This window comes from Zingiber officinale, chromosome 9B (genome assembly GCF_018446385.1).
Source record: "Zingiber officinale cultivar Zhangliang chromosome 9B, Zo_v1.1, whole genome shotgun sequence".
In the NCBI taxonomy this organism is placed as follows: domain Eukaryota; kingdom Viridiplantae; phylum Streptophyta; class Magnoliopsida; order Zingiberales; family Zingiberaceae; genus Zingiber; species Zingiber officinale.
This window is the reverse complement of record NC_056003.1, coordinates 12,286,332-12,301,732: the sequence shown is the minus strand read 5'-3', so window position 1 is coordinate 12,301,732 and position 15,401 is coordinate 12,286,332. Positions and strand designations below refer to the sequence as shown.

The window sequence follows — 15,401 nt, the reverse complement described above, 5'->3', positions numbered from 1 at the left end:
ATGTTTGTTAGACAACTACGTTGTATATCACTGAAGATGAAAGCATGGGAGTAATGATGAACTTATTCACGTCGTTAAATCCAAGTAAGCCCAAAAAGCTTAACAAGCCATCTCTTGATGGGAGGATTAGAGTTGCAGCGACTCGAGGCCCTACAGAAAGGCAAGGCATTTCTTCCACCAAGTATTATTGTTATCGCATTGAGAAGCATTGGGGCATGTGTTCCTGCGGTGGAAATTATACACAAGTCAAGCAGGCATTTAGGACGGGGGAGAATGAACTGTTCTAGTGAAGTGATTAGTCCTAAGTGAGTATATTACATTTCGACCGTAACTTGTACGCTTCTCCTGTTGCAGTAACAGCATAGAAATCATTTTTCAGTAGCCAGCCTGCACGATTATCCAGAGCACTGGAAACTAGTTGCAAAAGAACCAGATGTGCCAGGAGCATAGGAAATCCGAGGAAGCTAGGAGCTGGAGTTTTGAGTTCAATTCGACATGAACTAACCCCTCCAAATCCTGCAGCTGCCTCGGTTCAGTTTGCCTGTGATTCTCCTGCCAGTTTGTGTCATCATATTATCAAACTCAGATTGTGCTGGCAGGCGCAGGCATGCCCTGGCCCCTTATCGGGGCCGAGCCAATCCAAACCTTGAGTCAGGTTGCAGCAGATGAGCCTGAAAAAAAAAACCAGCAGCGCTTGATAAAATATCAAAAATAAATGGAATTACAAAGGTGGATTCAAAATGCTAAGACTCAGCTCCACATAAATGCAGCAACTAGTTTCATCTAAATGTCATGTACAGTAAACAGCGGAAGAAACATTTTGATCCCCAGAGATCTTAAAAATATGATCAGAAATTAACCCAATGTACAAACTACGATTCCACTATCAAATTTCAGCCATTAAATTAACAAATTCATCCATGAACAAAAGAAGTATAGCAATTGAGATATGCTTTTCATAGCCTTAGTTACACCATGATAGATCTGATGTAACCAAAAAGTAAAGAAGATGAAAGGCAAGAAGAAAAAAGCAAGTTAAAGTGTACCTGAGTGAATGTTTGAACAGGGCCATTACCATGAGGGAAAGACATTCCGGGATGTGAAGGCACAGAATATTGTGATGAGTTCATGTAGAGAGGTGCAGTAGAGTGACCTCGAACATGGTTGGAAGTATAGGCTGGCATCATGCCTTCGGGAGGACCATACTTTACCATACTATGCACTGCAGGTGATACCTGAGGTCCAAGTAGATGTGAAGGGATGAGCCGGGCTTGGTGGTCCGGAGGAGCTTGTGCTAGGTGACCGGATCCTAGTTGTGGGAATTCTGTATTGTAGTTAACGGCAGGGGCATACAGTGGTCGGACAGTATATGGTCCATTGAATCCAAAACCAGGGTCAAACCTTTGCATATACCTGACAATATACAGTATAAGAAAAACTCGGAAGCGTTTTAACTTCTCTTGCTCATTTGGAAGTAAATGAAAGAATTCAATTCTACTTGATTCCTCTATTTTACTTCAGCCTAAATCAAGTGAGAATAAAGTGTACACATCTAAAAAACACAAATAACCGATATTATCTCTCCTTTTGGTTCCATTGAAGCAAACAAGATGGTGAAATAGAGTGGAAATCATAATTCTAAAAATCAGTATCTAGATCAGGATCTGCTGGGTCAAATATCTCAGTATTAGTTGAAAAATGCAATTCCTATATCAAAGGGGAAGGAAGACAAATGAAGTTGAAACATCTAATAAACACAAACCAAGGATATGATTTACTTTGATCCCATCGAAGTAAACAAAATGAATCACAAATGACATAGAGCAGTAATAATAGTTTCCAAAATCATTAATAGGGTGCAAATCCAAAAATCTTGCTATTGTTCATATTGCTACATTTAACAATGATATTGTTTGGGAACAAATGTATTTAATGTTATAATATTTTTTATTTTGTTTTATATATTTTCACTTTTATTTATTTTAATGATTTTCCTTTTTGTATACTGCAGAAATTTTTATGTAGCTAGACACATGCATATAAACACTTTATTATTATGATATTAGTGTAAACCTAAGCAACACACCAGAAAAAAAAATAATATTAAAAAGAAAATTAACTTATACATGTTTATAGTATAAAAAATATGAGACATAACGAAGTGAGAGGCACGGGTAATTAAAAAATAAAATTAATTTGTATCTTTCTAATATTATAAAGAAGCTCAGATATAAACTAAATTGTATTGCTTTTAAAAATTCTAAGACAGAATCTGAAAATTTAAATATATAGCTTTATGGAAATAGATTAAATTATCAATCAGAAATTAAAAAAATTATACATTTAATTAGTTAAGACATTGCAAAAGAAAGCTCAGTAGATTTAATTGAAAATAAATTTTTATTTACGTAAATCTATGAGATTAAAAATCAAATATTGTACTTAATTTAGAAAATACAAGCTATTAATACATCTATATTTTTGAATGCATAGTCCTATCTCTTTTTTAAATTTCTTTGAAATATTCATACTAATCAAATGACACGCACATGGAGTTGGTTTTCTAATATTGCATGCATGCTAGGTATGATACATTACTTCCTCCAAATGGTGCGCGCAACCACGGGAAACTGGACTTCTGAGCCGCTTGCGCTTCCCGATTTACCCTAGGGACCCGTGGAAAACTTCCGTGAGGCTAGACTAGTTGTTCAGTGTTACCTGATTCAACATTATTTCTTTTTTAGGTAAGATACATTAACTCATCTAAGATAAAGAGATGTTTTATGTGTGGGTGTTCCAGTGTAGCATTTCTAAAAATAAGAGAGAGAGAGAGAGAGAGCTTTGTTTCATATAGTTTTCATATATATTATATAGATATCACAGACATACATTTTATTTGATGACATCAATCAGTAAATAATATTTTAAAATTACAGTTGAAAGGAGACCAAGCTATTCCCCATCCAGTTCTAACTCTCCTTACCTCTAACCTACCACTCTTCCTGTACACTAACACCTCTCTCTAGATCAAAATTTACAGTTTGCTTCCATGGTACTTCTTGGCGGCAAGGTGGCAACTACTAACAAGCTGAATGCCCCCCTAAAACAAGCTACTAACTGTCTCTCATCCCTTCTGCTACATCTCTCTTTCCTCCTTTTCAAATAACATAAAGTTTTGACAAATAAATCAAATCCTCTCATTGATCCACCTTTGCTTTCTATCTTTAGTGGCTTATCTTGTTCAATTTTAAATTTGACTGATTTTGTGCCAAGTGTCAACCAAAGTTTGTATTCCCTTTCTTAAAGGCATTAGTCATTCCAACCTAAATCAACTGATCCGAACTGACTTTGAAAACAATGGTGGAAATTAAATAACATAAGACATTTCTATTTTTTTTTCTCTTCACTTAAACCACTTCATTTTCTTCCTTTCTTCCCAGAAAAAAAAAAGCATTAAGCCAAGGAGCTTTCAGAAGTTAAGCTTTAAATTATAATAAAGACTCAAGGTGAAGTGGTAATCACACTCAGTGAGTTGGCTGGCACCAGGATAGATGATTTTGATGAGAAACTATAAAGATTTACTACTAAGAGGGGTAAATTTGAATTAAATTTTTTAATGAAGTATAAAATATTTCTTTGGACATTTTCTTGTTTTGATGTTTTAAAAAGATGTTAGGAAAACATCATGCTTACTGGGAATATATTTCAAAAAGTAAAATAAAGTACCACTCAAGACCAATAGAGAAGATACAAATTAAGGGCTGGCCAAGCAAACACAGTTAAATTTCAAAACAAAATATTAGAAATGGTATCATTTTCTTACAGCTAAGCAGCAGGCGATGGTTTTATAATGACAATAAAAATAATTATGAATTTCCAAATGAATATTAATGATGGTCAAGACTGAGGTTAGAATTGACAGTAAAAAAAAAGCTAAAAGTGTCAATCCATACTAGCTTCACCCAGTATATTACTAATTTGAACCTCGACCTATGTAAAAGAGGTACAGTTGGTTCCGAGCCCTGCTGAGTGTACAACATGGATGTGTATAGCAATGATTTTAATGGTAATCAGCAGATTGTTAAACCTTAAAACAAAAGAAGAGTTACCTGTCATAATTCCTAGCATAGTCAGGATCCCTACTATCCACATCACGATCACGGAATATGGCAACTTTATTGTTCACCTTTGGTTTACTAACAACAGGCTCTTTCTCTACCTTAGTCCTGCTTACTCTGCTGCTACTTGAAGTGGAATCATTAGAACTCCTTCCCAGATAATTCCCAGATCCTTCAGTCACAGATTTTTTATCTGGCCTTACAGATAAAAAGCTGTCATGAAGATTATCTGGTAACTTTACTTTGCCCTCTTGACTGATGCTCTCGTTGCTATTGAATATCCGTGCACGTGCTCGGTTATAATCTTCTTTTCTTTCTTCAACACTTTTTTGGTAATTAGTCCTAGACGACTGGGTATTTGCATTTCTCATATTTTGTGAATGCTTCTTAGGCCTTTGCTTGATTGCAACTTTAAGCAGGACATCATTATCTTCTTGTGGCAGATTGACAGGAATATCAGCAAGACGAACAGGAGGTAGCCTGCAGTTGATAGAAGATTTACAAAGCAAAATTCGAGAACCAGATCCATCTGGCATGCTATTGTCAGGTCTGGCAATGGATTGCAGGTAATAATGTTGAGCAACACGGTGTGCTGCTAATCTTAGGTAAGAGTTTGGGAGTTCCTGAAATTCCAGTTGCTGCTGAGTAGGATCGCGGAGGAACTTCTCAACATCTTGTTCCATCCTCAAAACTGACAAGAGATTGCTTCACAATCAGATGCATGATAGAGTACCACAAAAGAAACAGAAAAAAAAGTAAAATATAACAAGGAAGCAATTGAAATACACCCATTCAATGAAAACAAGAGAGTAATATAACAAAACAATTCTAAAAATCTCATGCCATTGAAAGGCTAGTATTTCAATTCCAAATCAAATTACCAAGTCTACACATCCCATGTAATGCACATACAAACCTGTGGTAGAACTAGTCAAACATGTAACATAACTTGACTAGGATTCTGCATTTTCTATAGCGTACTATCTAGCCAATGATCAGCCATCACAAAAAACAGAAGGATAATTAGACCCTTATCAAGGAGTTTAGGCAGTAGCAAGATACATGTCCAATCAAAATATTCTACAGTAGCTAATGTAGCATACAATGATACAAACCAATTCCTAACTTCAATCATTCTTAGGGATCCAAGTAGCAATCATATTCACGGATACACATCTATCTGAGCTAGGTTCACTACAACATAACCAAATTTTCAACCATGCCTAAAAGGGCCATGGATTTTCTATGGGTTTGCTGAGCCAAGTATAAGATCTCTTATCAACCCAGAGCAATCAATGTTTGAAAGAGTGACCATTATTAACAATATGAAAAAAAATTCTGAAACATTGGAAATAACTCCTTGAAATCCAACCACTAGTTTGACTTCTACACTCCAAAAGCATATAACACATGAAAAGAAAATGATATGTATATATTAAAATACTAAATTGAGAGCATCAATCACCGCATGGTTCCACAAAAATTTAAAATTCACTATCAAATGTTTATTTCCAGTTAATTCAGAGTTTCATATTGCCTTATTTATATCTTATACAATCTTCATGTTTTAATCATTCTATTGCAAAATACCAGCTTTCCATAATACTCTAGAATATATGTTCAACTTCATGATTACCTAGTTAAAACTTGCACATAAGCCCAATATGATTAGGTAATGCCAACAAGATAATTCATTTAAAAACATCATAAGTTAATTATCCTCTTTCACATGAGAAAAAAAGAGAGGCTAAGAAGATGTGTTGCAAATACACAGTCCTAAAAATAAAATAGAGACAAGCACCATGAATAGAATACTTTCATTATCGTAATCTCAACATTTTTCCTGAATTCATGTACATCAAGGATTGGTTTATACGTACTATGCCTGCATCTAAATCAGATGAAGCGTCCTCTGCAAGGATGCATCGAGTTCAAAAATTAAATTATACTTTTCCTTCTCTTCCTTCATGTTCAATCATATATCACACATCAACCATTCTAATAATCAAAAACTTAATTTGGTTCAAGTTGAAAATGAGTACTTAATTTGGTGCAGACTATCTCTTAAGAAGTTTAATATCAAAATCTAACCAAACTGTGAGACAAAATTATAGTTGAAAGACATCTGCATGAATCTCAATTCAAGTGCCAGAGACACCCGCAAGCTTCCAAGAAGAAAAAACTTACTCGCCAATCGCTCTCTGGGCTTCTCCAAAGCTTCTCGAAGGAACTGATCCACCTGGCTCACAGCATCCGCCGGGGCACCTCGAACTTGATCGGAAGGGTCAAGCGAGGCAAGCGGCAGTGCTGCAACCGCCTCCACCTCGTCCTCCTCAGCGTCAAGCGGAGAACTCGACGAGTCTGAGTTCTTTTTAGTGGAGAGGAGGAGCCGGCTCATGCTGGCGTCGAGATCCGCCATCTCCCACGAGTCAGGGGCGCTGGGGTCGTCCGCCGAGCCATCCATGGCAAGGTCAAGAGCGCAGAGCCGCTCGCTACCGTGTGCGAAGAGGGAGAGAAACCCTAGTCCTAATCGCGGCGAACTCCATAGAACGGGGGAGGATCAAAGGCTAGGGTTTGGGATTGGGAAAGGGAACGCCGACGAGAAGAGAAACGAATTTGGGCAGGAATCCGTAGGCCGAGGGAAAAAATATCCATACGCAAATCACGGCCGGCGAATTTTTATAGTAGCGGTGGTACAATTCGGTAGTCAAAGGTGTTATAAATAATTATGAGGACTCTTTTGCATTACTGCACAACTTTTATGATTTCACATTTTGAACCCTGTAAGTTAATGAATCATACCGGAACCCTGCAAAATGCATTGGATTGATTTTTAAACAAAATTTATTTTTGTGTTAGGTTTTAGTTTTTTCCCCCGATCATTCTAATTGCTTTATTCTTAGAAATTTTCGATAAATTCAATATTAGCCCTCTTCGTGCTTTAATTCTCTAAATTAAGGCATGTCCGCTCTCGCGAGGATTCGCCTTGATCTTTTCTCTACCAACTTGTTCAACGCCGATAGGATCTATAATCAAAATCGAACCTTGCTTCCTCTCGCCTTCGCTCGCGAGCTCCATTTCGCCATCGCAAAACAAGGTTTGAATCTTCCCACTTTTCCGTCTTGTTAGGCTTTGCGCTCTCTGCCACCAGTTAAAAAGGAAGAATTTTTATTTGTGGATTGCGGGAAAACTGTGGTGTTGATGGGGACGAGATCTGAGTGGGTTTTGGTTGCTCATCCCTACTTTTGTCGCTCTCAATCTTACCCTGCTTTTTATTATTCGATACAGATCTCCATAATGCTGCCTACCGTCGTCAGTTCCATTCTTGCGCATTCGATCTAACTATGGATCGGACGGGGTTCGCCGAGAGGGGAGAGGAGGTTGAGGACGAGATCGCCATCTCTCCCATCGCTCACAGCGTCGCTCCCGACTTGGTGGATGAAATAGTGTACGACGCTCTTGTTTGGAGCTCGCTCCATGGGCTTGTCGTCGGGGATAGACGCGTCGAGGTGCGATTTCTGATTTCTCTCTTCAAAAATCACTTCTTTTTTTGGTTTCACATTATAGAATCCTTTTTGTTCTTCCAGATATATATGTTTCACAATCTTGGTGTCTAGTTATCTACCTATTCATTTATTCAAAACATCAATACTTTTTTGGATTATCATGTAAATAAGTTTTCCCTCTCACCATTCCTGCTCTATATCATTGTTAAAGAAGACACCCTTTTGAAATATGTTCGTACATATTTATCTGCATGGCAAGAAGTTCAAAACAGTTTTAATTTCACCTGAAACTCAGGATCGGAATAATTTACATGCAGGGATCAGGAACCGTCCCCGGTGTTGGTCTAGTTCATGCTCCCTTTTCTTTACTGCCTATGCCATTTCCAAAAAGGTATTGGAGGCAAGCATCTGAGTTAGCTCCTATCTTCAATGAGCTTGTGGACCGAGTGAGCTTGGATGGAAAGTTCTTGCAGGATGCTTTATCCAGGTTTTCATCCACTATTCATAATCAAGCCTTCACCAAAAATAACTGAGCATCTAATATTTTACCGTTATTAGTTATGATTATTATTTCTAGCTATCTTGGAAAGGAGTAGTGATTTAGTATTAACTGCATCTCTTTATTTTCTGGATTGGAAATGTAGCAACGATGGTGGCTAGTTTCTCTCTTTGCTATTCAGGAAGTATTAGTATCTCCTGTGAAGAATTGTGAGAGAATGCATTTTCTTTTCTTCTACCATAAAGAAGAAAATTTGTATGTTTTTACAGATGAAGAACTTTAGTTTGTTACAAGTGGCTGAGGGTGTTTACATCTTTAGGTTCCTATTAATTTTCCATCATATAGTTCCTCATAGAGAATATTTCAAAGTTTTTGGATCTTACCTTTTCCATGGAGCAAAAAGATTTACATTAGTATTCTTTCTAGTTCTTTTCTACTACTTAATTATTGTATTTTTAATCATAGTCTTGGTCAACATCTATTCCTTCATTGAAAGAACTGTTGCATCTTACTGGTTTCCAGTACGTACTTCTACTGAAATTCTATTGAACATTCATCTTACAGATGTCTTTATCCCTGAACTTGATTGGTTTGTAGTGACCCAATATTAACAGTCTTGAGTATGTAATATGCTTTGCTAAAAGCCTCTTTCTCAATTGTATGTTTATCCTAGAGACCCACTCTAGATTCTTACTCCCTACACCAGCATTGTAGGCTAAAGTGGTTCACTTCTCAAGCATTGACTCATGTTGTTACACTTCTCTTGCTAATGCAGAACGAAGCAAGCAGACGCATTTACAAGTAGACTACTTGATATTCACTCAGAGATGCTGGAAAAAAACAAAACAGAAGTGCTTCTCTGACCTCACCGTTGTATTATATTCTGTTTGGATGTGCTAAATAGTAAATATTGTCACCGCTTTCAGGATATTCGATTGGGTTTGCACCGATCAGATTATATGGTTGATGGTGAAACTAATTTGCTTTTACAAATTGAATTCAACACCATTTCATCTTCCTTTGCCGGCCTTAGTTGCCTTGTCAGTGAGCTTCACAGGTTTAATTCTAATTCTTTATTTTCTTTTTAATATTTTTCTTTCAACTATAAATCATGCATTTTAAATTTCTGTTGATAATTGTCTTGTTTCTGATAACTTTGGCCTGAACCTAAAAGCATTCTTTGTTTTTGATACTTATGATTTTGTTCTTACTATTTTGGATAAACACTTCAGGCCTCAATTGACACGCCATGAAATTCACCTTTTTTTTCTCTTTCTTTTGTCATATAATAACTACATACCTTGGCATAATTTACCCATGCTATCTGCTTATCTCATAGTAAAATTGTGGTTTACGATCACCAAAGATAGTTTGAAGTTTGATTAAGGCATTCCAAGTAAGATCATTTACTTCCATTCTAAACATTGGTCACTTTATTGAAAGTTGGGTGTGTTTTAAGGTGAAGCTAAAGAATGAATGTATTGATAACCCTTATCTATTGTCTCAAGTGGAATAAAGCCTTTAAAATTGCAAAGATCATCCAATCAAGCCACAATGTTTATCTTCTCTGTGGGATTCAAAATTATCTTGGGTTCTTTGAGGTTAAGTGACAGAGATCCTTTATTGGTTTATGAACTTTAATTTGAAATGGGAAAAGTCTTGTAGCTAGGAAAAATATGCAGTACAACTATTTAGGATTGGGACTATGTACACCCACCATTCAGATTGATGTTCTCTTTCTGAGGGAAGAAACCTTAGACAAATTTTATTTGAACAGGTACTCTCTTTTCCCTCTTCTCTACATCATCACAAGATCACAACTAAAGAACATGATCCCATAAGCTTCCATTGACCATTGAGAATCCTGTAAAACTTCATGTTCCTCCATGCATGCTTGTCTTTCAGCAACAATGAGATTTTGCCTTCTCTGAGATACAGATTGTCTAGGCTGGCGATTGATGACATTTGTTTGGCAATCAACCGGTGTTGAAATAAGTTAGCATCTTATGCCACTCAATCACAGTAACACACACATGCCGTGGCGACAATCTTCTTTAGTCAAATTGTTTAGCTGGCAGGTGGAAGTTAGCTAAATTGCTTTTCATAGGTAGCTTATTCCATAGTTTTCACTTCCACAGAAAGTTGTCATTTCCTCTTTATTCTTATTGACGAAGGTTCTTGATCCCTCTATTTATATTCCATAAACTGATTTGATATTGTAACTAACAAGAGGTTGGCCATTGGAAATTTACCATGCCATAATTTTTCCCAAAAGGAAATTTACTCTTTTACTTACATGTTAGGTGTAACCTTAGGTTAATCATGCGCTCTGATACTTTGACTCTTCATTATATACTCTGTACGCATGTTGGATGCCAACACTTTGATATGTTGAGTCTACACGTGTGTCGGATGCTCGTTCCCATGTTCAATTAACATAGATCATGTCCATAAGCATCCAATTCCATTGCGCAGGGACATTTTTTTTTTCCAAAATTCTCCTACCACCAAGAGCAACAATTGACATTTGTTGTTTGGAAGTGGACACAACATAACATAATGTTTTGAAGCCAATAGTAGCCATGCATATGTTTTCTTCATTTTTAGTTTTTGCAGTAATAGAAAAGAGTTGTCATTAAAGGTCAAATTAGTGTCGTCTAAATCTTTATGGTGGTTATCACCAATCTCCAACTTACTTCTGGATTCTTTTGTGAAACATTACATGCTTCTATGAAGTGTGATGAGGCTGATCATTTGTTATTTTGCAGAAACTTGCTTAACCACTATGGAAAGAACCTTGGATTGGATCCAAGAAAGGTTCCTGGAAACACGGCTGTGAGTAGATTTGCCGAGGCAATAGCCAAAGCATGGAATGAATACAATAATACCAGGTCATTTATATGATATTCATTGTCTTACTGTCGCAATTAAGGATTTGTCTACCATTACTCACCCTTTTTTGTTTAATATTAGTGCTGTTGTTACGATTGTTGTCCAAGGTGAAGAGCGCAATATGTATGATCAACACTGTCTAACTGCTCTTTTGAAGGAGATATATCCTTTGCCATGATAATATATTCCATAGAGTTTTCTTTAATCTTAATGGTAGGGTAATGTTGTTAATAATCCACAATAAGTTTTTCCACATCACATCTTTTAGCAAAGGATGTCGATGAAAATACATAAAGCAAATGGGCAATTGGTAACAAAAAAATTACTTATTTTGGCTTTCCCTTTCACATCTAAAATGACTATCATTGACTATGAGTAATATGGAATCACTTGAATTTCTTCTTGACATTGAATTCAATAATATCTCTCTGTTTAGTTTTTTGTACCCTCCTCACTTTTTCTTAACATATGAACACACATGGCATTGCAACTATCCGCAAAACCTTATCTGAAATAGCTGCGAACGGGGAGGTTCTATCTGATGGGACACTTATCATGTATGTGGTTCCTTTCCATAAAAGTTGGCCCAATTGTTGTGGACATGGAGATTAGTGTATTGGTGTTAGTAATGTTTATGGCTCTTGTACTCTAATTTCAGGGATGGAAAACCAGTTGCTGTTGTTTATTTCAGAGCGGGTTATACTCCAAATGATTATCCTTCAGAAGCAGTAAGTAGACTATCTGATGTTTCATGTATTTAATAATATCTATACTTTGAATACAAGTCAAGAAATGATGATCATCCTCATGATCTTTTATTTTTAAAATGACAGGAATGGGGAGCAAGGCTTTTGATCGAAAAGTCATCTGCTATCAAGTGCCCATCAATCTCTTATCATTTAGTTGGAACTAAGAAGATCCAGCAAGAATTGGCAAAACCAAATGTCCTGGAAAGGTTTCTAAATATTTTCAGGCTTTTTAACTTGCTCCCCGATTATTTTAAGGACAAAAGTATTTACAGGGTTTGTCTATTCTTGCCACTTGATAAAAGCACTTTCTTGTTTATTACATTGCTAGCCTAATATCTACCTTAGAAATGTTTGATTTTCAGGAATGAAAGATAGTGCATTCTCTTAACCATCAATTGATTTGGTTATGTGCCGACTAACGTGTACAAGACAAGTAATATCTTACTTATGTTTCAGGTTCCTCGATAACGCTGAAGATATTGCAAAACTACGGAAATGCTTTGCAGGTTTGTGGAGTTTGTACGATGCAGATGCTGTGAAGTCTGCTATCGAGAAACCTGATTTGTTTGTTCTAAAACCCCAACGAGAAGGAGGCGGTTATGTTCTCCAACCTTCTCTATACTCCACTGCCTTCTTTGCTTCCATTTTCTGACAATTTGGCATGCTGTGATCTTCCAGGGAATAACATTTATGGCGACGATCTAAGGAAAGCATTGATCGAACTGCAGCAGAAAGGCACCGAAGAACTTGCCGCATACATTTTGATGCAGAGGATCTTTCCGACGGCTTCTCCTGCTTTTCTGGTTAGGGAAGGTGTTTGGTTTCAGGAAAATGCAATCTCAGAACTCGGAACATACGGCACCTATCTAAGGTACTAATGCTAATCAATCTTCTTCCTCCTTGTTGATTGCTTTGTCATGCTGAAGAGCCTGAAACTTTCGCAAACGACAGGAGCAAAGATAAAGTGATCATAAATGATCAATGTGGCTATCTCATGCGGACAAAAGTTTCATCATCCAACGAAGGTGGAGTTGCTGCTGGATATGCAGTCTTGGATAGTATTTATCTGACATGACAATGTATCGTAATCAAGGTGATTAGAGAAAGAAATTGTTATATTTTATCTGACATAACAATGTATGATAATTAAGTACGTGCATTTGATCTTGACTGAATAATCTTTCTGAAAACTTGCCACGTGGTTCTGCCGGGAGAATGTCGGATGGCAGGCCGGAGCAGAGCTTGAAGTTAGAAAATTTTACTCTACCTTTATCTATGCAGGATTGTTAGATCAACGTGACAATAGCACAATGGGTGGTCAAAGTTCTCAATATTTTAAATTTATCAAAATAACTTGAGTTTCAAAAATCTCGTTAAAAGAGCTTCATTTTCTGTTATGGATGAGAGTGACAAGACTAAATCTTTTCTAATAATTTACCAGTAGATCAAGTAATTAGTAAGGAAGATCTTTGCTGCATCAAAGTACTTTCAATCCCACCAATTGATTGCTCATCATTACATTCTTCAGAAATGTTTCAGCAACAATCACACAGTACAATTAGTTTTTGGCTTGCAAACGCCAAACAACAGATTTGGAATGATAACGGGAAGCCAAACAACAGATTCATAGTCGAAATGCAAAACAGCTTATTGAACTTGCCATAGATCCTTCTCCAATTACTTCAATTTCTCGAAAAGACTGGGTGCAACCTGCATTTTGAAAATAGAAACTTCAGCTAAATTACATTCCTTGCTCTGTTCCAAGAGAAGGGATGCATGAAAGTGTGAAACTTACAAGTCCATCGACACATGACCAGTAATCGAAATATTGTCCAGTACAATGCTTTTGCCCAGTTTCATCTCCTTTAACTCTCTCAATGCATGCCTGCATGTATTTGCACAAGTTAGTTGTACCACAGATCGCATCACATATTTTCAATAGTTGGTAGAGAAATAGGGAATCCTGCAAGGAGGATAATCGATAAGCATAAAGCATCATTGCTGTTCTTAGTTCCAGTGTTAAATGTACATGGGCTAAATGAGGTTATACTTCATATATATACATTTCCTAAACAAAAGACAAAGCAAATTTTAAGGGAAGAAAACAATTAATTTCGGCCGCCCATATAACCAGACTACTAAAATACGAAAAAATAAATAAATTTGAAAGAAATAAGATATGTTTGCAGAAACTCCGTTAGCACACACCAGTAGGTAATTTAAGGATTCATCTAATAGTTGCAGATTGCGTTTTTGAAAATAAGAATGATTGCTTCAGTGAATCCTTTACTAACGACACAACCTTGCATAAAATTCAATATTAGGATGAGATCCATGCACCCAACCTCAAATAGTCAAAAATTACACAGCTTGATTCTGTTGATGATAATGAAGACTGATTTAATGAAGGTTTGAAATGTTTACTCTACATTTTTTTTTTCAAGGATGAGGAGATAGAAAACACAGAATAAGCATGTAAACATTGCCACTACATATTCAACCCAAAGAAGATGTATTGTTTTTTTTGAAGTCAGAACCATTAACAGACTATTGGCTAAATAATTTTCTCTTATTCTATGAAAGTTCTAATAGAACAACCAGATATTCTGAATCTATGACAGATCATTTGCTAGCATCATGATGCTTCTGTTGTTCATTTAATGCACTTGTTTGATTTAACAACAGAAGTATCATGATGCTAGCAAATGAGGTCTCACCTTGGGTATGCAAACAGAAAAGATACAGAGAAATTAATGCTAGAAATTTCACAGGCTTGAATTTCTCTAAGGGGATACTGATAGAGACTTGGCTGGAGAAGATTAACAGTTCCAAGAGGAATTCCAGGAATGAAACGTGATCATGTGAAGTACCTGATAAGCCTGCAAAGGTCGTATGCACTTAGGCTTGAAAGTTTCTTCAAGGTACTGCTTTTGATCAGTCAGTTCCTCCTGCGCCCTAAAAATACAGCAAATAACAGTTACAATGCGCCATTAGTTGCAAAAATAGATCAAAAGGATTGATTAAAGCCAAAGAGCGTTAATCTTGTTTCAGAATGAAGGAACAACAAGAAGATATTTGACACAGAACAAATTCCACCATGGTTGCAGCAGAAATTCCAAATTTAGAAACAAAACTATGGAATTAGTTGCAATTGAAATACAGTGGATTGGGCACTCACATCGTCTCCACTAAAGGCCGATGCTCTTGCTGCCGTACCTGCACCCAAAAAGGACAATTGTTTTTTTGGAAATAATGAAGCTAGATCAGAACACTCCAATCGATGCGAGAAAATCAATGAGAAAACTTTGAAATCTCAACAAGATCTTGCATTTTCAAGGACCACTAGCATCACAAACGAGTAGACCTAAAAATATAGCGACGGATCGCTAATATGAGCAAGAGATGAGGAGCCACAAAATCTTCCAATTCACAATTGAATACTCAAAAGCCACAGGAAGCCTCAAATCGGCGAAAACAAACCCTAAAAACTTGGTCAAAGAGATTTCCAAAAGAAGTGCATGGATTACCAGAGATTTGCCGAGGCTGTTGCCGAAATCGATCGCCCAGGAACCAGGAAGCGATACGGAAGACGATACCTTTGAATTAGCACTGCGAAGAACGCGACTTGGGCCGAGTC

At 36.7% G+C, this 15,401-nt stretch overlaps 2 protein-coding genes across 3 annotated transcripts; one reads left to right on the top strand and one right to left on the bottom strand.

Moving 5' to 3' along the window:
• Nucleotides 1-54: 54 nt before the first annotated feature.
• On the bottom strand, nucleotides 55-6,775 carry LOC122023791 (R3H domain-containing protein 1-like). 2 transcript variants are annotated; one of them, XR_006123236.1, is made up of 5 exons: nucleotides 6,306-6,775; nucleotides 4,110-4,809; nucleotides 1,047-1,413; nucleotides 319-671; nucleotides 55-223 (listed from the first exon to the last, which is right to left on the bottom strand). XR_006123236.1 is itself a non-coding variant. In XM_042582126.1 (4 exons), exons 1-4 carry the CDS (start codon nucleotides 6,580-6,582, stop codon nucleotides 621-623), a joined length of 1,395 nt encoding a protein of 464 aa, XP_042438060.1. In that variant the 5' UTR covers nucleotides 6,583-6,775; the 3' UTR covers nucleotides 55-620. The 2 variants fall into 2 exon arrangements, 1 of the variants encoding a protein (XP_042438060.1); XM_042582126.1 differs by having other exon boundaries at nucleotides 55-671.
• Nucleotides 6,776-7,054: 279 nt separating this feature from the next.
• LOC122024469 (glutathione synthetase, chloroplastic-like) lies at nucleotides 7,055-12,942 on the top strand. The gene is made up of 13 exons (XM_042583106.1): nucleotides 7,055-7,215; nucleotides 7,407-7,627; nucleotides 7,942-8,111; nucleotides 8,899-8,974; nucleotides 9,050-9,180; nucleotides 10,892-11,014; nucleotides 11,097-11,177; nucleotides 11,492-11,572; nucleotides 11,674-11,743; nucleotides 11,849-11,970; nucleotides 12,221-12,360; nucleotides 12,443-12,635; nucleotides 12,716-12,942. The coding sequence occupies exons 1-13, from the start codon at nucleotides 7,080-7,082 to the stop codon at nucleotides 12,837-12,839; spliced, it is 1,668 nt and encodes a 555-aa protein (XP_042439040.1). The 5' UTR covers nucleotides 7,055-7,079; the 3' UTR covers nucleotides 12,840-12,942.
• Nucleotides 12,943-15,401: the final 2,459 nt, after the last annotated feature.